The 23,449-nt window shown below is 33.8% G+C and overlaps 5 protein-coding genes, 1 non-coding gene and 1 pseudogene across 6 annotated transcripts; 4 read left to right on the top strand and 3 right to left on the bottom strand.

The window, feature by feature from the left end:
• Positions 1-4,093: 4,093 nt before the first annotated feature.
• LOC127254769 (uncharacterized) lies at positions 4,094-4,689 on the top strand. The gene has a single exon (XM_051280042.1). It carries the CDS (start codon positions 4,174-4,176, stop codon positions 4,429-4,431), a length of 258 nt encoding a protein of 85 aa, XP_051135999.1. The 5' UTR covers positions 4,094-4,173; the 3' UTR covers positions 4,432-4,689.
• Positions 4,690-5,670: 981 nt separating this feature from the next.
• LOC127254726 (uncharacterized protein ycf23-like) lies at positions 5,671-7,798 on the top strand (annotated as a pseudogene).
• A 1,898-nt stretch (positions 7,799-9,696) lies between these two features.
• Positions 9,697-10,841, bottom strand: LOC127254845 (agamous-like MADS-box protein AGL61). The gene is made up of 2 exons (XM_051280154.1): positions 10,080-10,841; positions 9,697-10,005 (listed from the first exon to the last, which is right to left on the bottom strand). Exons 1-2 carry the CDS (start codon positions 10,839-10,841, stop codon positions 9,883-9,885), a joined length of 885 nt encoding a protein of 294 aa, XP_051136111.1. The 3' UTR covers positions 9,697-9,882.
• A 3,467-nt stretch (positions 10,842-14,308) lies between these two features.
• Positions 14,309-18,513, top strand: LOC127253980 (DNA replication licensing factor MCM3 homolog 2). Its single transcript, XM_051278813.1, has 16 exons — positions 14,309-14,464; positions 14,562-14,680; positions 14,803-15,011; positions 15,176-15,306; positions 15,385-15,623; positions 15,713-15,949; positions 16,090-16,244; positions 16,318-16,526; positions 16,610-16,775; positions 16,868-17,067; positions 17,240-17,299; positions 17,387-17,476; positions 17,632-17,810; positions 17,922-17,975; positions 18,054-18,195; positions 18,273-18,513. Exons 1-16 carry the CDS (start codon positions 14,399-14,401, stop codon positions 18,333-18,335), a joined length of 2,319 nt encoding a protein of 772 aa, XP_051134770.1. The 5' UTR covers positions 14,309-14,398; the 3' UTR covers positions 18,336-18,513.
• Positions 18,514-18,925: 412 nt separating this feature from the next.
• On the top strand, positions 18,926-18,998 carry TRNAR-ACG (transfer RNA arginine (anticodon ACG)). The gene has a single exon. It is a non-coding gene; the product is annotated as a tRNA-Arg (tRNA).
• A 178-nt stretch (positions 18,999-19,176) lies between these two features.
• Positions 19,177-20,366, bottom strand: LOC127254920 (cytochrome b561 domain-containing protein At2g30890-like). Its single transcript, XM_051280270.1, has 4 exons — positions 20,143-20,366; positions 19,868-20,032; positions 19,592-19,740; positions 19,177-19,485 (listed from the first exon to the last, which is right to left on the bottom strand). Exons 1-4 carry the CDS (start codon positions 20,287-20,289, stop codon positions 19,203-19,205), a joined length of 744 nt encoding a protein of 247 aa, XP_051136227.1. The 5' UTR covers positions 20,290-20,366; the 3' UTR covers positions 19,177-19,202.
• A 653-nt stretch (positions 20,367-21,019) lies between these two features.
• LOC127255034 (60S ribosomal protein L18a-like) lies at positions 21,020-22,987 on the bottom strand. Its single transcript, XM_051280457.1, has 4 exons — positions 22,855-22,987; positions 22,637-22,758; positions 22,191-22,254; positions 21,020-21,500 (listed from the first exon to the last, which is right to left on the bottom strand). Exons 1-4 carry the CDS (start codon positions 22,867-22,869, stop codon positions 21,159-21,161), a joined length of 543 nt encoding a protein of 180 aa, XP_051136414.1. The 5' UTR covers positions 22,870-22,987; the 3' UTR covers positions 21,020-21,158.
• Positions 22,988-23,449: the final 462 nt, after the last annotated feature.

The raw sequence follows: 23,449 nt of genomic DNA, 5'->3' as shown, positions 1-23,449 counted from the left end.
AATTATTATCTAAACTATTAGTATTTGCAATAAGAATCCCACCAGCCATTTGCCGACATAGTAAACATTTCATGAATACAACCCAAAAAGATAAATATAAAATAAATAACATTTTGACGAGAATCATCGTTACATGTTCGCAGGAATCATAAAATATATTTTGGTCATTTATATTTCTTCCGTTCAAAAAGAAGTATTTATTTGCTTTTTGTACGTAATTTTAAAAATATTAAAATTATATTAGAATATAAGTAGAAATAAAATAAAAATGATTAAAATAACTTTATTAATATGTGTGATATAAAGGTAATGATATTTGTGTAATATATAGAAAAAATAAATACTTTGTTATGGGACGGAGAGAGTATCAAATATTGACTCCATATATACAAATTGTTGAGTTTAAAATAAAGCACCATAGCATATATTAGATATATATATATAATATATATGAGTATATACAAAGTCCAAATAATATGTATATAATGTTGAACAATTTAGTCAAAATTCTTATATATATATATATATACTAGGCCTTGGCCCAAACAGGCCCAGAACAGCTTCATTTTATTTAGATCCAAAGTTGAAGTGGGCTTTGGTCAAATAAATTCTGTATGATTTATTTCCAATTACGAATTGCGATTATCATTTTTATTTTATTTGAATATTATTGCTAATGATTCAGATTATTTAATTTGACTCGGTTTGTTGACCAGTAGCAAGTAGGTAAGCATTTTTTTAATTATATATATATTAAATCATCAATTAAATATTGATAATAGACTTGCTTGCTATCTCTGTGGTATCTCTATTGTACAAGTTGGTAAAGAGTGGTGGACCAGTGATTAACACCCGGAGTAAATATTAGTACTTCCTCCGCCATATAACGTGTATACCCTGAGTAAATATTAGTACTTCCTCCGCTAGATAATGTGTATCCGATTGCTTTTTTTTTTTTTTTCCAAAATTGTTTTAAAAATATTAATATTATATTATAATATAAATAGAAATAAAATAAAATGACTGAAATAATCTTAGTATTGTATGATATAAAAGTAATGATATTTGTGTAATATATTGTAAGTTATAAGGATATTTGTAATGTTAAATAAATAATACAATTACTAAAAAAAAAAAATATTTTAATATGAGACCGACTAAAATGAAAAAATTGATAATTTGTTATGAGACAGAGGAAATATTATTTTCATCCGGTTCTAATGATAAATATTAGTATTTGATCCTTATCTTCTTCCGGTTCTGACGTCTTATATATTTTTAATATTAATTATTATATAAAATCGTAGTATAAATTAAAAGAGAATAACAAAAATATTCCACTAGTATCTTATAATACTATTATAATGATATTTGTAAAAAAAAATAATACAAATATAATAGTAATATTTTTACTATTGGTATAATAATGCAAAAGATAAATGAGATCTTTAGACCCGATAAAAAGTATAATTTTTGTAATATATATATATATACACTCATTTTGTCATTTGTTCATTCTTAAACACATGTTTTCAATTGATATGAACTTTTTAAGAAAAATATAAAACTTATATAATTTGTTATTGTTACAGAAATTTTCAGAAAATCAAGATGAGATAACAAAGACAAAAGAATATGAGAATTTGTAACCCAGTTCAATCATAATGATCTACAACTGGGGGCGCTGCCAAGCCAGACATTCTACTATAAAATATGCAGGCACATGTTAAAGTGAGAATATATGGATATTTATAGTTTAAGCCTATGCCAATAATATCCAAATCATATATCTAAATATATGATGTAAAATCTAAATCATATCACTAGATTTTAGGATATAATCAGACTTCATATCCCAACAATCTCCCACTTGAAGACTGATTGCATCTTCCACTTCCACATTTTACTTCATCGGCAACAACGGCGCCAAGCCTCTTTCACTCATCGAGGCCACTTGAGGTTGAACACAACCTCAATTCATGTAAGGTCACCACCTTAGACCGTCTTTTAGGATTGCTCATAAATCGACTTACTACTCTCACTGCACGTGCTTTCTACCTCCTAAAGGTATCAAAAGCATCATAATTACACTTAAGGAAATATACACATACCTCCCTTTTAACGTCATCAATTACCACAGGATAGTACTGTAAGCCTCCAAGGGTCGATACAAAAGTTGGTTCTCGCAGATACGTATGAACCAACTCCAACTTTTCCTTTTCCAAGTTTCTCCTACCCTTTGAGAACGTCACATGTCGTTGCTTCCCAAAGATACAGTCATTGCATACTCCAATATCGACAGACTTGAGACCTGACAATCTTCCATTTGACATGAGCTTCCCTATCCCCTTCTCGCTCATGTGTCCGAGACGAGAATGCCATAAATTTGTGTCATTATTTATGGCCACGGAACTGATTCCGTCTTGCATGATTTTCGTCATGTAGAGAGTTCTATTTCTTCTCCTTTGGGCCACCACAATGGATCTTTAGGTTACCTTCCACGACTTAGGTTCAAAAAACTGTCAAGTAACTTGCCTCATCCAATTGTTCAACAGAAACCTGATTTCGTTTCAGACCGAAAACATGGCTCACGTCATTCAATCTCCACTCCCCACCATTCGGTATTCTGATTCAAATCATTCATTTACCTATTATTTTCAATGTCTCATCATATGCAAGATAGACAACACCAAAATTACCTATGGTATAGAATTCCATGTTCTGCATGAGTGGAATGACGTTCCTGAGACCAAGATCCATGACTCCATTGGACTGCTGATGCTCAGAATCAGCACATCGGATATCTTCTCCGCTGTGTTTGCCGAACCTTGATCCTTCTCCGGTGCCCCGCACTCTCGTTTCAAGTGCCTCTTGCAGTTTCAACATATCACCTGACTTGCATCTTTCTTGTCCGTTTTCTCCGACTTCAACTTTGATCATTCTTGATCTTCACTCTTTCCTTTTGCCTCAAATCTAAATTAAGTCGAGACATTCTCCCAAATGGTTAGTCGAACCGCACTCATCGTTTTCCTGTCGATCTTCTTTTACTCGACTTCATCCATCTTGACTCCTACAAACAAACGTAAGGTTCACTTGATATGAGAGCACATAGGATATCTCCTCCGCTGCGTTTTCCAAAACCCTTATCCTTCCCTGCCAACCTTGCACTGCCTATCATAAAGGACCCGCTGCCTGACCTACCAGACCGTAGGAGACTTTCGATACAAGGCACCTCCGCAGGTCACAAGGGATTCCCACAACGACCCAATGTCCGATTCCTCTCAATCCACCCTCTCAACAAACCAGGCTCTGATACCACTTGTTACAGAAATTTTCAGGAAATCAAGATGAGATAACAAAGACAAATGAACACAAGAATTTGGTAACCCAGTTAAATCATAATGATCTACATTTGGGGCGCTGCCAAGCCAGAAATTCTACTATAAAGTACGCAAATACATGTTAAAGTAAGAATACACGAATATTTATAGTATAAGCCTATGCCAATAATATCCAAATTATATATCTAAATATATGATGTAATATCTAAATCATATCTAAATCATATTACTAGTAGGATATAATCAGACTTCATATCTCAACAGTTATTAAATAAATTAAAAAAAGTTAATATTTTTTATGATAATTTCAAAAAAATTGATTTTTTTTTTTTTAAGGGAGTAACTAGTTTAATGTTTTATCTTAAAATAAATATATATATATTTACTCCTTATTAATACGGAGAATTATTCAAAGATCAGCCAAACACACCTTCAGTTACTTGATGTGGTGTGTAGTCAGCAAAATCGTAGTGGACATAGTACTTTTTCAATGTCCGAACGCGGTGTCGTTGAAGGTTGGAAAAACGAGAAAGAAAAAGGTAATTACCCCACACCTTCCAGAACAACCCAAGAACAAATCATTCCAAGCTCCCTGGACTTCCAACACCCAAGCAATCCACACCATCCATTTCACACGTCAACGGCGTAGATTCATCCGCACAAGAGGACCCCCAGTCAAAGTTGTACACCAAGAAATATTCAAACCCGCCATTAATACAAAGACCCAAACCCGCTTTATAACTCCCGCTGCAATCCACAATCTACAGAAGAGAAATAATACATACAAAATACATATATATATATACTTTTTAGAGAGAGAGAGAGAGAAAGAATGGGGAAGAAGCCATCATCAAGTTTTGCGTTCCTATTCAGAAGGCTAAACGGGAAAAGTAGTATCAGTAATCCCGACGGCGAGCGGCGGCGGCGGCGGAAATCGGCGACCTCCGCCGGATTCCGGTGGAAGCGGCGGTTCAGTTTGCGCCATTGGTTGATCGACACGTGTCTCTTCAAGATTGTGTCGATTTTGGAGGCGGTAGTGCTGGTCTCCAGGCTCTGTTTCTTCTTCCTCTGCTGTGGCTGTAAATTCTGAGGAATGATCCATTAATATTGTTAAAGTATTCTTCAGTCCACATTAATTAATATCATATGGATTGGAGATTAAGGAATTTTTTCATTTCTTACTGATTAAGCCTTGTGATGATGTTTATGTATACATTGTTGTTGTTCATTTTTAATTTTTGATTTAATTTGTTTGATCCTTGGGGAAGATTAGAGTCCCTTCGGCATGAATTCATGTCGGAAGAACGCGAAAAACTTTAATTAGAATTGACTACAGATTCGATTTTTATGATTGTGGGTCTCCTAACTTGAACAAATATTCTGATGCTAACATAAGGGTTTTTTTTTTTTTTTCAAATTAAAGTCAATAATGTTCTATTATTTTTAATAAAAAAAATTTAAAATATTATATCAAAATACTATTTTTTAAAAAAAAAATTAAATCAACTCTTGATTTCAAATTAATTTTAAACTATAATTAAACACACGCTAAAGATGTAACAAATTTTACCATTTATCAAATATTTTTTTTTAAAAGTAATTAAATCAAATCAAATATTTATTTTTTTATTTTTTATACTATAGTAAATAAATAATTTTACATTTCATTTATTTATATCACATTATATAACTAAATTAATTTAAAATTTTTATTGTAATTTTTTTTTTAAAAAAATCAAATAGTATTATTTTATTCGATATTTTAAAATAAAAACTAAGGATATTTTTTTACAAAAATTATGAGTAAAAAATTTTTTATTAGAAAAAAAAAAGTAATTGGTAGTTTTTTAATTTATTAATTGTACTAGCTATTTAACATAATAAATACTCTTTCAATTTACAATATATTACATAAATATCATTATTTTTATATTACACCGGTATTTTCTTTTTTTACTACAATCTAATATAATATTAATATTCAAAAGTAAAAAACAAACGCTACCCTTTCCTACGCGACGAAAGGAGTACTACTTTTAAAGTAAACATAACCAATAATTGTTTGCTGCAGGTTGCAGCTCTACTCTAATGATTTATTTTGTTTTTATTTGTTTGTTTATCTATTTATCTTTTTCCTGAAATTTGTAAGTTTAAAACATAAAATATTCAAAATATAATTTAAAATAATTAATTAAAATCATGTATAAAATGTAAAATTATTTTAATTATTTATGTATTTGCTAAATTAGAAAATAGACTAAACGTATAAAATAATCATTATGTTCAAAATAGAAAGAAACAAACACTACCTTGATGAAATGACGTTACACAATCAACATTACATGATGGAACCTACGGAGTAAACTCCTTACGTCATCAATTCAGATACACATCTATCATGATCAGACGCTTGGAGGCCAGCTAGTTAGCTCCAGCGAGCCGAGCCGAGCCGGCGCTGCTTCGGCTCACTACAGCCGAAGTCCTCCAAACCCTAATTCCCAAATTATATTCTTCAGTAAATTTCAATTTGTAATTCGTTTTGATTTCCCACTCTTCAGTTCAGTAGGTTATCCTTATCTCTTTCATCTGCCATTTCTGCACTCGAAGAAGGAATACCAAGGAAGATGATGACGATGACTTCCTTGAATTTCGCAGCGGCTTGCTCCATTTTGAAACCGAATCAAAATCTGCTTCTGCAATTCGACTCCCGCCTTCCGAGACGAGCATGTTCCAGAAGAACGAATTCTTCGTCTGCAACAATGGCTCTGCTCTCAACCTCCAAAGATCAAGTACTAAAGGAGTTCCATGAAAGAAGAGCTCTCAAAGTTAACACCATTACATTCTGGAATTGCGTATTGAATTCCCCGCCATTTTATAGGATTTTGAACCAAATCTCTGTTGTGTGATTGATTTTGGTTGTGTAACTTCTTCCATTGCAGATCATCTCCAGATTGCATAATTTCGACAGCAACAATGTAGCTGCTGTTGTAACTGCTGCAGAAAAGGTTCTCTTCTCCTTGCTTGCAGAAATTCAGTGTCTATTTCATCGATTATTGTTAATGTAGAGATGAAAAAATGTGTAGTGGATATTCCGTTGTTTACCTGATTAAGATTTGTCTTTCCTGTTTGTTCTTGTTCCGAAAGGGAGGGGCAACACATGTGGATATTGCTTGCCAACCAGATTTGGTGAAACTAGCAATAGATTTGACTGTTCTTCCTGTAAGAAAGCCTGATTGATTATTCACCAAATTCAAATGCTCAATTCTCACTTTCTGCAAGTGTTCCTGACTTTCTGGTATATTTGCAACATCTCTGTGTTGATCCATGTTCTAGATTTGTGTCTCTTCTGCCGATCCATCGGAATTTCTTGCTGCAGTGGAAGCAGGAGCCGCCATGGTTGGACTCCAAACTCTGTTTTAAACTTTTCTCCTTGTATACAAAATCATATCAAGAAGATAATCAAATATCTTACACCATATCCACAATTCCATTTCAGGTAGAAATCGGAAACTATGACTCGTTCTATGAATCCGGAATCACTTTCTCATCCGACCAGGTAGGGCACCTCTACATTCATTTGCAGGACTAATTCCAACTCTGTAACTTCACACTTCGGATTGTATTGTACAGATTCTTCGTTAAACGAAGGAGACTAAAGAGATTCTTCCATCTACACCACTATCAGTCACAGTGCCTCATACACTCACCCTTCCCGACCAGGCATTAGATCTTTACCTTCAGTCGAATACGAATACGAATCCTAATCTCATTTTCTTACATCTCCATTACCATGTGACAAATCCATCCTTTTATGCAGATAAAGCTGGCTGAACAGCTCGAACAAGAAGGCGCCGATGTCATCCAAACTGAGGGAGGAAAAGGGTCGAATCCTTCCAATCCCGGCGTGCTCGGTCTGATTGAAAAGGTAGTTTCTGCCGTATGTTTCCGTAGAAATTAATGCTTTGAGTCTAACCAAGTTAAAAATTCAGGCAACCCCAACACTTGCGGCTGCGTATTCGATCTCGCGTGCTGTAAGAATACTGGTCATGTTTTCGTCTGGCCTAGCTCTGTCACTGCTCCGATGGCCATATCGGCCAGCGCTGCGGTGAACAAGCTCAACGATGTTGTGGCAATGATTGCAGAGGTGAAGAGTATAGCACAATCACTCGGATTATTATCCTCGGGGAGACGTCTTGTGTTGCAAGAGAAAAATGATCTGACAGTGATGTAGATCACACATTACAGCAGCTATTGATGAAACGGTTAGCGTTTTCATTCACCTAATAGATAATTAGGTATATGAATAGCAAAATCACTTATTTATATATATATATATATATATATTATGTCGTGGGAATTCACGGTTGTCACAAATCTAACCCCTATACCACCATGCGATTCTTTACGGACAACTTTGGATATATATTTGTAAAATAAAAATAAAAAATAGAGAGATTCGGTGGATGGAAAGTGTAAGAAAATTTTAATATATTTAACCTATGTATTTTATATATAAAATGATATATATAATAATATATTTTTTGTAATTTATTATGATATTTTGATATTAGTAGATGATTATTTTTTACTAAAAATATGTATATTTAGATGGATAAACGAAAATAATAAGTAAATGTACATTTTGACGTCATAGATGAAGTATTATGATAGAATCTATTTGTCATATATTCTATATTTTTATTAATAGCATATTACATATTTATTTTAATTTAAAATGTTATTTCTTTCGCATTACAAACCTAAATATATATAGCTATATTATTTTAGAGATTTATTCTTACCATGCATTTTGTTCAGTATTTCTTGGAACGATGTCCTTCACTTTTCATTACGGCTGTGTTTGTTTGAGGAATTTTGTGGAATTTCTACTATTCCCACAAATTTTTCTCTCCAAAAACATCAAATCAAATTTTTATTTATTTTTTTTATATTATATTAAAAATCAATTTTACATTCAAAACATCAAATCAATTCTTATTTATATCACATCATACAACTATTCAAATTTAATTTTTTTACTGTTCAAATCCCAACCAAAAATCCAAACTCTCAAACAAACACACCCCACATAGATCTATGTGATTTGATATAGAAACTTTTCTTATTCCAATTGAAATATGTTTTATTAGCTAGTAAAAGTATTTAAATAATTTGGACATTTTGATCTTTGCAAATATAAAGAAAAAATGATCTTTTTGTAAAAGATATAGAAATTGATGGAGTATGTTCTTTGGTTAAAAAGTATTTGTAAATTAAATATCAATGTTTATAAATTATTTTGATATTATTTTTAATTTAGAATATTTCAATACTTGTGATTTTTTAAAATTATTTATACATATTTTTTTTTTCTTTTTTACTATCCCAATTAAAATTTATAAAATTATTTCAAATAATAACTAAAGACATAATCATAATAATATGCAAAATCAAAACTAGTTTATTTTGAAGTCTATCAATCAAATATTGAATGATGAATCCAAATATGCTTATATTACAATGGTAAGTTAATATTTTATGTACTTAAAATATTATCTGTAGCTAGTAGCATGATGATTTTACAACAATTAATGTTTAGCATTACATGTATTAATATTTAGAAATCTAAATCAGAATCATGAATTTATTTATTTTTTTCGATGCTGCAATACATACCATATATATAATGACAACCGTAATACTCTAATTAATAAAGATTAGGATTATTTAAATTATTTAAAATAGTCTTAAATTATAAGAATGTGCGAACATATTAGAATCGGAAGTTCCGAAATTAATTCTTACATAGTAGCTGAATTTTCGAAATCATACAACATTTGCCTATTTTAAAATATTTTGTAATTCTATTAAATAAAATATTATAATATATTATATTTATTTCTATTGCCAATTTTTATATTTGATGTTTTTCAATATTCATATATAAATTTTGAAAAAGAATATAAAAATTAAAATATGATAATACACAAAAATTAAACCATCCTGTCGTGATGTGAACTTCTCCCAAACAAAACCTAAATTCATAACATAATTCCAAAGTGAAATTTGGCACACCTTTTAATTTAAAATTTTATAAAGAAGCAATTTCATGTGTAAGAATCATGGTTATATACCTACACCTATACCTATATATAATATATATCACTCCAAAATTTTATTGAATTGTAACATGAACATATGGAATTGGACAAAAAAATAATAATAATAAAAAATGCATTAAAATAATAAATCATAAGACAAACATACAATTATATATATATATATATATATTATTAGTTTATCTCAAACTTGTGCATCAAGAAATAAAAAAAACACATAAATTTCAACGCGTTACTTCAATTTATGCATTTGTTTACTCTAATAAACACAAAATATTTAAATTGTATTTATTTATAATAACAAAATCACCTGAAGAACAGACGCATTTCTTTCCAGCAGTAAACCCCAAACAGCTGCAAAATTAGGGTTTCAGAATTGCCCCAAATCAATTAGTCGAATTGAACTCCAAGCGTAAATCCGATCACCAGAACGAAGCAAAATCTCCAAAATCATAATCAAAATTTGCATCCGAAGAAGGAGCCATAGTTGAATTCTGCAACAGAACATCAGCTTCAGCCTCGGCCGTGGCACTCAGCAATTCTCCCTACAAAATTGCAGTTCTTGTAAGAAATTTAACAAAAATTGTATTGATTGAATCAGGAATTAAGTCGATCTCACCTCCAAACCAAGATCATAAAATTCAGAACCATTGAATTCAACATTTGGCAGCTTTAATGGAGATTGATAATTATCCGCCGCAGGAAGATGAAGATCAGATAAACAATACAACGTCGTCGGAACAACCGAATTGAATCCAAGATTTGGCAGATATGGAGGTCGATGATTATCAAGAAGATAAGATCCACAAAACGACGTCGTAGGAACAACTGAACTGGATTCCGGATTTGGTAGAAATGCAGCAGGTTCATGATGATCATCAAATAGATCAGATACACAAAACGACGTCGTCGAAGGAACAACCGCCTGTGAATTCACCGATTCGAAGAAATCAACATTCCACAAATTCTCCGTCGTCTTCAACTCTTCAAGGCGTCGGTTAATTCTTGCTTGCAGGTCTCCCATGGCGGCGAGGAATTCATCCAATTCGTACAATTCCATATCTTCAATCGATTTTTCCCACCAGCACTGTCCGTTCGCCTCCACCTCCATTTCCAGCCTCCTCGCCACTTCTACCTGCATCATCTCCGGCGACGTTTCTCCCATCTGATACTTGTTGAGCACCCAGTCGACCGACGGACTCCCGAAGGCGAAAACCTTGTCCGCCGGCGAAGTAACGACAATGGCGACCTCCGCACCGGTGAGAATGGCTAGTTCGCTCGCCTTCTTGAATATCCCCTTTCTCCGCTTGCTGAAAGTCACCTGCAAACTCGACTTCTTCGCGATTTTTTCCATGGCGATTTTGCGCCTGCCCGTGCCCATATTTCTTGATTGTTAATTCTTGATCGATAATGGATGGAAGGGGCTGATTATATATAATAATGAAGGTTAAAATTGTAATTTCAATTTTTTTCTTCTCGCCCTGGAACTTTTTTTTTTTTTTTTTCACTTTTTTCTTATTTGTTTTTCTTAGTTACAAAATAATATTTATTTCTTTTACCAGCCGAATTTATTTTTATTTTATTTTTTAGTTTGTCATAAATTTATCATGTTACTAATTTTGACAAAATTTACTGTTTCACATTTAATTATTACTTTACATTCAATACTTATATAATTTGAATGAAATAGTATGTTTTTTGATTAATAAGTTGGTAAATATTCATGTTAATTTATAAAAAATAAAATAAAAATGATATTAATTTTAATTTCGAATATATTATTTTTTATTTTTATTTTTTTGCTATTTTTTATTTATTATTTATACATTTTTTATTATTATTATTATTATTATTTTTTCTCTTTTCCTATCCCAATTAAAAATTATAAAACCTTTTCAAATAATAACTTAAGAAATAATAATAATAATAATAATAATAATAATATACAAAATCAAAACCAGCAAATAAAAGTCTACCAATCAGATATTGAATAATGAAGTAGGATGGTGTAGGGGATGGAGGTGTACTAATAATCTATTTTATATCTATATGTAAAACTAATAACAATATATTTGTTTAGTTAATTTATAAAAAAGAATACCTAAATAAATAAAATTTGATATATGGTTTTATCACTACTAGAAATTTACCAAATTGTTTTGGAAGATTGATTCGGAATTTATTCTAATTCCAAGACCTTTTTTTTTTAATTTTTATTTTATTTTATTTTTTACTTTTTTTTGGATATTTTTTCTTATAAATTATTTTTAGAGGAGTAGAAGAAGAAAAGTTTTAAAAGAAAAAAATTATACAGTTTTGAAATTTAATAATCTGAAATTTAGAATGGGAAATATATATATATTTATTACAAATTTAATGGGCTTGTTTTGGTTTTGTTTGGATGTGTTCATTTAGTACATAGTGTGTACGTATTGTACTCATTCATTTTAAAAGTTATATTTGTTTTTGTTTTAAATATTTGAATATTAATTATTATAATATAAAATAAAAGATAAAAAAAATTATTAGACATTTGTATAATAAATTATATAAATTTAAAAAATAAAGATTTTAATGTTAGGTACAATGATACAAAAGATGAAGATAAACTTATTAAATATACAGAGAAAGTATTATTATTTTGAACATTAATTAAAAATCTAATAGAAAATTTGGTGTTGAGTGAATACACTATCTATTTGGGTTTAAATTTTTTTATTTAAATATGTTTATATATTATATTTTTATTAATAATCTAATGAACTTGTGACCGTAAGTGTTCAAACTTCCTATATTTTTAGATGTTGTTTGTCATAAATGATTCTGTTGGATATGAAGCTGATTATATTCTAAAATCTAGAGATATGATTTGAATATTATATTTTAAATTTTAGAGATATGATTTGGATATTATTATCAAAGGCTTAGCTATAAATATCCATGTATTCTCACTTTAACGTGTGTCTGCGTACTTTATAGTAAAATTTCTTGCTTAGCAGCGCCCCCAGACCCCAGACGTAGATCATCGTGATCGAACTCTTGTGTTCTTTTGTCTTTGTTATCTCATCTTAATTTCCTGGAAATTTCCATAACAAGTGGTATCAGAGCCTGGTTCGTTTGTAAGGTGGACTAGGAGGCATCGGATATTGATTGTAGCTGTGGGAATCCCTTGTAACTGTGGAAGTGCCTTGTGTTGAAAGTCTCCTGGCGGTGTTGGGTCGGTCCCGACTGGTAGGTCAGGCAGCGGGTCCCTTTGTGATAGGCGGTGCAAGATAGGCAGGGAATGATAAGGGTTTTTCGGCAAATGCAGCGGAGAAGATATCAAAGATGTGCTCTCATATCAAGTGAGTCTTAGGTTTGTTTGTGGGAGTCAAGAAGGAGTCAAGATGGGTGATTGTCATGTTGTCAAGGTATTCGATGGTATGAACTTCGGTTTCTAAAATATGCATATAGAAGATTACATGAATGGTAAAGATCTAGATGCGGTATCGAAGGAGAAATCCGAAGACATGGATAAAGCCGAATACAAGAAGATCGACAGGAAGACGATGAGTGCGGTTCGACTAACCCTTTGGACTGAATTTGGATTTGAGGCAAAAGGAAAGGGTGGAGATCAAGTCAAAGTTGAAGCCGAAGAATAACGACAAAGAAGATGCAAGTCAGGTGGTATGTTGGAACTACAAGGGGCACTTGAAACGACAGTGCAGAGCGCCGGAGAAGGATCAGGGTTCAGCAAACGCAACAGAGGAGATATCCGATGCGCTGATTCTAAGCGTCAGCAGTCCAATGAAGTCATGAATTTTGGTCTCAGGAGCGTCATTCCACTCATGCAGTGATTCGAGAATCATGGAATCCTATACCACAGGTAATTTTGGTGTTGTCTATCTTGTAGATGATAAGACACTGAAAATTGTAGGTAAATGAATGATTCGAATCAGAACACCGAATGGTGGGGAGTGGAGATTGGACGAGGTATGTTGAAGTGGAAGATGAAATCAGTCTTCAAATGGGAGATTGTTGGGATATGAAGCCTGATTATATTCTAAAATCTAGGGATATGATTTGGATATTATATTTTAGATTTTAGAGATATGATTTGGATATTATTGTCAAAGGCTTAGGCTATAAATATCCATGTATTCTCACTTTAACATGTGTATGCGTACAGTAAAATTCCTGGCTTGGCAGCGCCCTAGATCATCGTGATCAAACTGGGTCACCAAATTGTTGTGTTCTTTTGTCTTTGTTATCTCATCTTGATTTCCTGAAAATTTCCGTAACAGATTCATTTAGTAGGATTTGTTTTGTTGCTCTTGTTTGCTGCTTAGTAAGTTCGATCGGAGATTATGAAATTTACCCCAAAAATTGATAAAAAAAAAATAACTATTGCGATTTTTGACGTCATAGAAAATTTATTAATATCCTGATTAATCCTAAGTCACCATCTAAAAAATTGATTGTCAACATATTGTTTCATAAATACAATATGTAGGATGACTTTTAGTTATTGTTTTTTTATGAAATATATGTTTTTGTTAAATGTAAAATAAGAAAATTATATTAATAATATAAAATATAATATTTTAAGTTGAATATAATTTTTCTTTTAAGAAAATAAAATAGTAGTATATTATATAAATTGTTACTACAGTCATATTTTACAGGTAACCTCACAAACCAAAATCGCGTTTTATTTTAATGAATTAGTTTTATGGGCCATTGGGCCCAATACGTGAAATTAATGCGAATCAATATGTAAAATGCTCGGCCCAGCCCAACATACTTTGCCCGCCAAAATATAGTTTCTTTCCCGCCAAATCGGGATGCCCTGCAGATTGTATTCGCCAACGAATATAGGTTTTAGATTTCGCAGCGGTCTGGAAGAAACCTACGCATTTACAGGGGCACTGCAACTGAGATCAAAGTTCGAGGCTTGCGATGGATCTGAGCGAGGATGTTAGGACGGCGCACAAGCGGACTTTTCTCAAGTTTTTCGAGCAAACTGTAAGCCTCTATCTCTTTTACAGTGATTAATTTTGTTTAGGCTTCGTATGTTGCTCTGGTTGTAATCGATGTCTTTTGTGAAACGAATCAATATCAGGAGTATAACATTGATCTTAAGAAATCAATCGAATTGATGTTCACTCAAAATCGACGGCGATGTGTTGTTAATCTTTCTCATTTCTATCACCACCGGGAAGGCACCGATTTGGCTCGCAGGTGACTTGCTGTGTGTTCAATTTTTATGTTTGCTTTCTTCTTCACCCAGCATCTCTCCTTTGTGATATGCAACGAATTCGTAGTGAATTTTTTTTTTTCCATTATTATTATTACAATTGCAGGCTTTTACAAACTCCAAGCGAGTATATGCAGCCACTCTGTGACGCAGTGACTGACATGGTGCGGAGCATGAACTCTAAGTATCTGAAGGAAGGAGAGCAAGTTTTGGTTGGGCTTGAAGGTCCTTTCGTTTCTCGGAGGGTAACCCCGAGAGAGCTTTTGTCTGCGTTTATTGGTTCAATGGTCTGCGTTGAGGGCATTATCACAAAATGTAATTTCCTTATACTACTTTACCGCCACTCCTTGATTGAATGACATTTCGTTCCTAATTCTGCTTGAAGTGATTCTGGGAATAGTTTAATTTCAACATTTGCAGTTTATTAAGCAATACAGAGATTTAATGATATCACCTGGACTTGTCCGTTCCGTTTGCAGGTTCTCTTGTTCGGCCGAAGGTAGTCAAAAGTGTCCACTTCTGTCCTGTTACTGAGAAATTTACAGTGCGTGAGTACAGAGACATTACATCTAATATTGGCTTACCAACTGGTTCTGTGTATCCAACAAGAGTAAGATCAAAATCCATGACATTTCATTTTAAATGATATGATTTTGAAGGAAATCCGCTAAGAATTAGCTTGTTTCAGGATGATAGTGGCAACTTGTTGGTAACTGAATTTGGACTATGCACTTATAAGGATCACCAGACACTTTCTATGCAAGAGGTACCAGAGAATTCGGCTCCAGGTCAACTTCCGCGAACTGTAGATGTTATTTTGGAGGATGACTTGGTGGATTCGTGCAAGCCCGGAGACCGTGTGGCAATTGTTGGGATATATAAAGCCCTTCCTGGGAAAAGTAAAGGCAGTGTTAATGGAGTATTCAGGTTCTTATCTGCACATAAGAAAAATCAATAGTGATTTTTTTCAGATGAATATTTGTTGGATTTCTAAACACTACTTGCTGCTAATGTAGGACTGTTCTTATAGCCAACAATGTGTCTCTTCTCAACAAGATGGCACACAATTTACAGTATTCAACTGATGACATGAAACACATCAAACAGATATCAAAACGACATGATACATTTGATTTGCTTGCAAATTCCCTTGCACCTTCAATCTATGGACATTTGTGGATAAAGAAAGCCGTCATTTTGTTGATGCTTGGAGGGAATGAAAAGAACTTGAAAAATGGCACCCACTTGAGAGGGTTAGTATTGTCAATCTCACAGTTTTGTCTAGCCTATGCTTCTATGTTTCTTTAGAGCTTTGCTGTTTTTATCCAGTTGCCTGCTGTGTATTTGCCTTGACCTATTATTTATTTATTTATTTTTATGTTCTAATTTACAGTGACATTAACATGATGATGGTTGGCGATCCTTCGGTTGCCAAATCTCAGTTGCTGAGGGCTATCATGAATATTGCTCCTCTAGCCATATCAACCACTGGCCGAGGTTCTTCTGGTGTTGGATTGACAGCTGCAGTTACTTCTGATCAAGAAACAGGTAATGCCTGCTCATGGTAATGATATAAGCTTTGACTTTGTTATTGCTTACGAGACTAAATTCTTCATTTCAGGGGAGCGAAGACTGGAAGCTGGTGCCATGGTTCTTGCTGATAGGGGAGTTGTTTGCATCGATGAGTTCGACAAAATGAATGACCAGGATCGTGTTGCTATCCATGAAGTGATGGAGCAGCAAACTGTGACGATTGCCAAAGCTGGCATTCATGCATCACTGAACGCTAGGTGCAGTGTTGTGGCAGCTGCAAATCCTATATATGGAACTGTAAGTATCTAAAAACATTTTTAATATATAGCATATAATTGTTTGTTCTGTTTACCATAATTCCATGCATTTTCTGTGAACAGTATGACCGATCTTTAACTCCAACAAAGAATATTGGGCTTCCAGATTCTCTGCTGTCTCGTTTTGACTTGCTGTTCATTGTGTTGGATCAAATGGATCCCGGCATTGATCGCCAGATTTCAGAACATGTCCTCCGTATGCATAGATATCGCTCTGTGGTTGATGGAGGTGTGCTAAACTTCATATAAATTTTTTCGACTTGAAATGCCTAATGCTGTTTAAGTTATGCATGTCGATAAGTAGATTGATATTCTTTCCAGGCACAAGATTAGATGAAACTTCAAGACACGAAGAGGTAGAGGACTCCGATACTGGCTCTTCTCATTTTGTTAAATACAACAGAATGCTTCACGGGCGAAGATCTGACAAGCGCGTCAAACGTGACACCCTCACAATCAATTTTCTAAAGAAGTACATTCATTATGCCAAAAACAGGATTCAGCCAGAGCTCACTGATGAGGTGATGTTCTATAGCATACTGATTGAGCCTATGCATTGTTAGCTACAGCACCACTCTGCGTCATTTAAATATCAAAATTTAATTTCAATTGTTTGTTCACATCATGTTAGAAGCTGATCCTTGATTTTGAATCCTTTTCTCATTCTCATTTTCTCGGCATTGATTTCTTAAGGCATCTGAACACATAGCAACTGCATATGCGGAACTTAGAAGTGCAAGTTCAAATGTGAAGGTTTGCAATATGCTCACTCGATCTGGTTAGAACATTTAGAATTCAAGAAGCTGCAATATCTAATATATTCCAATCCAATATTTCTAGACTGGAGGGACTCTTCCAATCACTGCTCGAACTTTGGAAACAATAATTCGTCTTTCAACTGCCCATGCTAAACTGAAGTTGCAGAGAGAGGTACTCTTACTAGTTGGCTATTATTGGCATTTAGTTTATGTTACCAAAGCTGTTCCAAACTACGGACTCTTTCGTATTCTGAGGTGTTCTTGACCAAGTATTTTTATACACTTTTGAGAAGGTTTATGGGACTTGAAATGCTTTATTCTGATCAGGTGCTAAAATCTGATGCTGAAGCTGCTCTTCGAGTTTTAAACTTTGCAATATATCATCAAGAACTGAATGAAATGGAGGAGCGTGAGCAAGAGAGGATGAGGGAAATGGATACTGAAGCTGGTAATAATGATGGAGGGAACACAACAAACAACAACGATGATTCTCCTGCCACAGCAGAGTAAGTATTAAACAAGTAGTCTACTATTTACTCAATGCAGCTTGGTGTGGTTGATGTTAAAGAAGTATCAACACCATTTCCCTAATGTTTTTAATCGTGTGATTTTTGAAGTGTCGCTGAGGCGATGGACGTAGATGCCCCTCCAGCAGCTAGGGAAGGCAACAGGTATGTACTTTATAAACCAAACCACCAAAGGATGCAATTACCTATATGATTTTGTAACTCTTTTGGTTACATTTGCAGGCTGAATGCATTCAGTGCTGCTCTGGGGAAGTATAGACACGCACAACACATCGAACAAATGCCAATTGCAGATATTGCTGGAGTTGTCAACTGTGGGGGGGATGCTCCCTACTCAGAAGCCGAGATCATGTCCCTTTTGAAGGTAAGGTTTTTATATTTAGTTCAGTGATATGGCTATGATGAGAAAAATGAAATTGTGATATTGGTTCCTGAGTGTAGATTATGCATGAGAAGGGCAGCTTGATGATATCTGAGCAAACCAATGTTGTGTACTTCATGTGAGTTTGTCCGCCATAACTCAAAACTCAAACTCAAATTCGCATAGAACTGGATCTGCTGCTGCTGCTGCTGTCTCCATCATTGGATGAATGAAGTAATTTTAGTAGGACCACTGGCTATGTATCTGTATTTGGATGCTGTTAAGTGTAGGTTAAATGTTAAACAGCTTTTCAAGAATTGACTTGACTTGACTTTGTATTGTGTTTTGAGTAAGTAGGACCCACTCAAGCTGGTATATGAATATGAACTTCACATTGTTGAAGAAAATTTTTAGTCGCTACTCGAAAGTGTACGATGAGTAAACTTCCAAATTATGTGTGCTAGAGACCCGAGGCGTCGGGATTTAAACCCATGAATTTACGGTCACAAGTCCAACCCTTACACCATCACCGCGGGTCATCCTTACGGAACTACAATTTTTTTCATTCTATGAGAGAGAGCAACAGCAGGAGGCCCCAAAAGACAATTAAGTTCACTTAGGTTACTGTAATTAATTTATTCTAAATAATTTTGAATTAATTAATCCCTTCATTATATGATAACTAATATTAATAATTGTTTATAACAATTTTAAGAAGATTTACATTAACAATGACTCCGTGGCCCAATGGATAAGGCGCTGGTCTACGGAACCAGAGATTCTGGGTTCGATCCCCAGCGGAGTCGTTTTAATTTTAACTATTTTAATTTGGGAAGACTTTAAACCCTAATCAGTTTCTACTTATTATCACTCAGAACAAAATGATTCAAAACATCTCCTCAACAGCAGCACTCTATTACAAAATATGGCTTTTACCAGTCAGTCCTAACTCACTCACTGCATTAGTCATACATGCATGCATAGATAGCCATTGCCATTAATCGATGTAATTATATTTGTGGTTGAGCAGAAGAAGAATCCTTGAGATGATGAGGTGGAGCAAATGCAATGATTCCTTGTGTTTGGATGTATCCCCATTTGTCTTGAACAAGAAACACTACCATCATCACACACACTTGAGCACTGAAAGCTATTCCCAAAACCCTAGTGTTTCTTGATGTTCGTTTCTGGTAGCCATGTAATCCTGTGTAGATATTCAATATTCCCACCAACCCTGTGCTTGTCCCAACCACCCAGTGCAAGATATACCATGCTTTTCTCCCTCTACCTCCCCTAATTGATGATTAATAATATTCAGTGCAGCAGAAATTAGTTCCATCACAAAACCCTAATAATGGAAGAAAAAGATCAAGTACAACAGATTGATGATGATACTTACTTTTTGGGCCTTATGAATCCAATGAGGAGTTGCAGATAAATGGCAGCATAAAGCCCCAGACCTGTTCTTTGATGGATGTTTCTGAATTCATTCTCAAATTGTCTCATTGATAGAATTGCTCCAACAGTCACGACAACCACTGACACCACCTTTCAATCATCATGCATATGAAAATGAAACACAATTGTTTAATTAGTAGCAATTTAATAATATATTATATATTTTTAAGTTTGTTTTTTGTGGACTGTTTAATTCATTATGGCTAATTACTCATACCTGCAAAGCCACATGAACATAGAACAAGATTTTGTGCCTCGGATGGCCGCGATCGGTTAAGCTTAAAACTCGAGCTGTTAGTATTCCCACAGGCATCAAGAATCCCATGGAAGCCCAGAAAAGGATTCCATGAACCTCAATCTCCACTTCCTTTTTATAACTTCCCTGCAAAATATTAAGCCAAATCATATCTATCTATCTATCTAATGACAAATCAAATCCAGTGTCTTAAACTTTCACGAAAAAAGACTAAAATAATGAGTGCATCATGTTACATGGTGGACATTGATGCTGCTGTTGGGATATCTCTTATTCATTTCATAATTGTGTTGATGTGATGAGCACAATTCTGGAAAGTTTATTACAAGAAACAGAAGAGCCATCAAGTAGAAATGACTGCAGATTGCAGAGGACATCTTCATGAGCTGTCTGAGTGAATTGAAGAAGATGAAGGGTAAATGCAGAGGGAATGAAGAAACATCAAAAGGGTTTTTGAGTTTTGGTGATTCAAAAGTGGCAAATTTTTCATTCTGGTTAATGGCATTTAGTGACAATGCTGAGGCTGGATCCCTTCAACTTTTGCTTTATGGCCTTGTGTCAGTTCTTGGCCGATTCTAAATTTGTCTTCATGTTTAATTGTGTAACAACTTTCATTGAAAGAAACAAAATTAAATATAACAGATTAGAAACAAACAACAGAGCCAATTAAATGACATAAACTGTAGTCAAGCAATACTGTGTCATGAGTTGAATAGTATTTATGTGGCCTCAAAGCTCAGCTAAAAATTTACCCGATTCGAGGTCGAATATGGATTGAGTATCTGTATTCAATTTAAAATATTACTCCCTTCATCGTTCAAATTTATGCTCACTTTTCTTTTTGAATTGTCTTAAAAAAATATTTTCGTTTCTTTTTTTAAGTAAAAAATTATTATATTTTTATAATTTTTTTACTATAAAAGAAATAAGTAACCATTATTATATTTTTATAATTTTTTTACTATAAAAGAAATAAGTAACCATTATTATTTATTTTTTTTAAAACCCGTGCCCGATCAAATGACCACACATTGCATGACGGATGAAGTATATGACATATAAACATCAACAAAACTGTAAGAAAAGGCAATTAGATAAGGCCACATTCTTCAATTGTAGAATCTTTTTTGAAATTATTGTATTGTATACCTAAAAGTTCCTCAATAATTCCAACAACACTGATAATGAAGTAGCAAATATAGTTGAAGTAGCAAATTGATTATAACCACCAAAAAAAATTAAGAAAAATGTTCTACATAAACAGGTTTGGCCTGGATGCCTTGTATGTGGTCTTGAGCTTCCTGGTCGGGGGCCTCACTTTTCGGAAAACCAACGGGAACTTGATTTTGGAGTCGTGGAACTGCTTGGTGCTCTCCCGTTTGCAGAGTTTCGCCGGAACAGTGGCTGTCTTGATGATCTGGATGCAATGATGGCGGACCCTGTGGCGAGAAGCCATCTCTGTGTACATTTGCTCGACTGCTCCATTTAATGTGATGTCACGATATTCCTTGTACATGTTGTGATAGCCAGTTCTGCTTTGGTATCTCAACCAGATTCCATAGTTCTTGATCGTGGTCGGGTTCTTTTCAAAAATCTGTAGAAGTGAGACAACAATCTTGAAAAATCAGAAATGGGACATCAAATAATGTTAATATTTGCTTCTTGATAAAGTTAAAAGTGTAGCTTAATACATCACAAGATGTTTTACGTTGTTAATTTGAAAAGGGTAAATGATAAAAAGAACATGCTAATGCATCGACGAAGGGAGCAGAAAATGCCCGTAGAAGTGTAATAAAGTGATTAATGAACTCAACACAGTTCGATTCATAATCGCACATAGCAAATTATAAGAGAGTTGAAAAGGCTAACATAAAAATCTGTCACATGGAAAACTAAAACCTAATCGCATTTTAGAGTATCTCAATTCCTGCAATCTTTGGTTCGATTCATAATAGAACACTGCAAATTATAAGAGTTCAAACGGCTAACATCAATATCCGTCACATGATAAACTAATCACATTTTAGAGTATCTCAATTGCTGCAATGCACGACACCAAATCCTATGGTAAACACAAACAAGGGGCATGCCTTCTTTTAAGCAAACAAAAATCGGCATATTCTAAGTTGTGAACTCATGGTGGTGCTGATTCGGAATACATTCCAATCCAGGAAAACAACACTTCAATGCAACATGGCAAGATATTAGCCAATTCTAAACTCTTGCCTGTAAATGGATAGCATCTAAACTAATATGGTTCAAATTGAAGGCACTGAACGCATACCTCATTGATAGCAAGCACCTGACCATTGCTCTTTTTTACTTTCTTAAGCTTCCGTAGAAAGTACCTTCACAAAGAAACAGCACAGTAAACAATTATATACCAATTTCTAATCTGACTGCTATAACATCGTTCTTAGTCTAGCAAAATCAATGATCTGTGTTTCAACCTCTTGAACCATCTCAAATTCTCAATTCGTTTTCCAGTCTGGCTATCATGTAATCAATGTATGCATCCATTTGATATTTCTATAGTATAGCATAAAAATATTTCACCAACCACTAAAATATTGCACAGAAAAATCAAAATCTGGACTACCAATTACCGAATCGCTTATAATTCAACTTCCCAATAGCTTCGCCCAATCAATACAGTAAATGAAGAAGACTACCCAAAATAACTCATAGTTATGCATTAACAAGCTAACGCCGAAGGAATTCATTCAGTACCAGAACTTAGACTTGGCGCGGGCGCGGACCTCGTTGGTTGCCCAAAGCTTCATGCGATAGATCTTCGGGTGCTCATCCGTCTCCGTCGGCAAACCCCTCCCAACCACCTGGTACTGATGGAACTGCAAAGAAATCCATATACAAAATCAATCAACCATCCAATTCCAAATCTAATTCCATCAAACAAAACCAAAACAGTAATAGAAATCAAAACCCACCTTGTAGGTCACCATTTTCCGAGTCTGTTGTTGGGAAGACTTGAGACGGCACCCTTCCTCGCTCGATAGAACAACAAAACCCTAGATTATAATGGGCTATACTGTATGCTTAATTATCTATTACGCCTACCTTCCATCTTGGCCCATTATATTAGAAACCATTATTGGGCCTATTTTCTATCTGCCCCATTAATTTTTTAAAACCCTTAGTGGACCTACTCTCTATCCAGGCCCATTAATTTTTAATACCTATTGGGCCAATCAATACTGGCTGTCGATAAAAAAATATATATTATATTAAATTTTTAAAAAATATATTAAATCAAATATTCAATTTTTATTTTTTAAAAACTTCAAAACTTCGTTCCTTTGCTTACAAAGTATATATATAGTTCTATTTTAAATCGATCAATTTAAAGTAACTATTTCAAAAATATTTCGGGTGTGTTTACTTGTAAGATTATGATTTTTGGTATTGAATAGTAAAATTTTGAATTGAAATTGTTGTTTGATGTGATATAAATATATATTGATGTGATGTTTTAAATGTAAGGTTAGATTTTAGTGTAATAAAATAAATAAAAAAATAAGTGTT

The sequence above is a fragment of the Andrographis paniculata genome, unplaced genomic scaffold (genome assembly GCF_009805555.1).
Source record: "Andrographis paniculata isolate CXL003 unplaced genomic scaffold, ASM980555v1 Contig52END, whole genome shotgun sequence".
Classification (NCBI taxonomy): domain Eukaryota; kingdom Viridiplantae; phylum Streptophyta; class Magnoliopsida; order Lamiales; family Acanthaceae; genus Andrographis; species Andrographis paniculata.
Note: the sequence above shows the minus strand (reverse complement) of the source record. Positions and strands in the feature narration are given on the sequence as shown.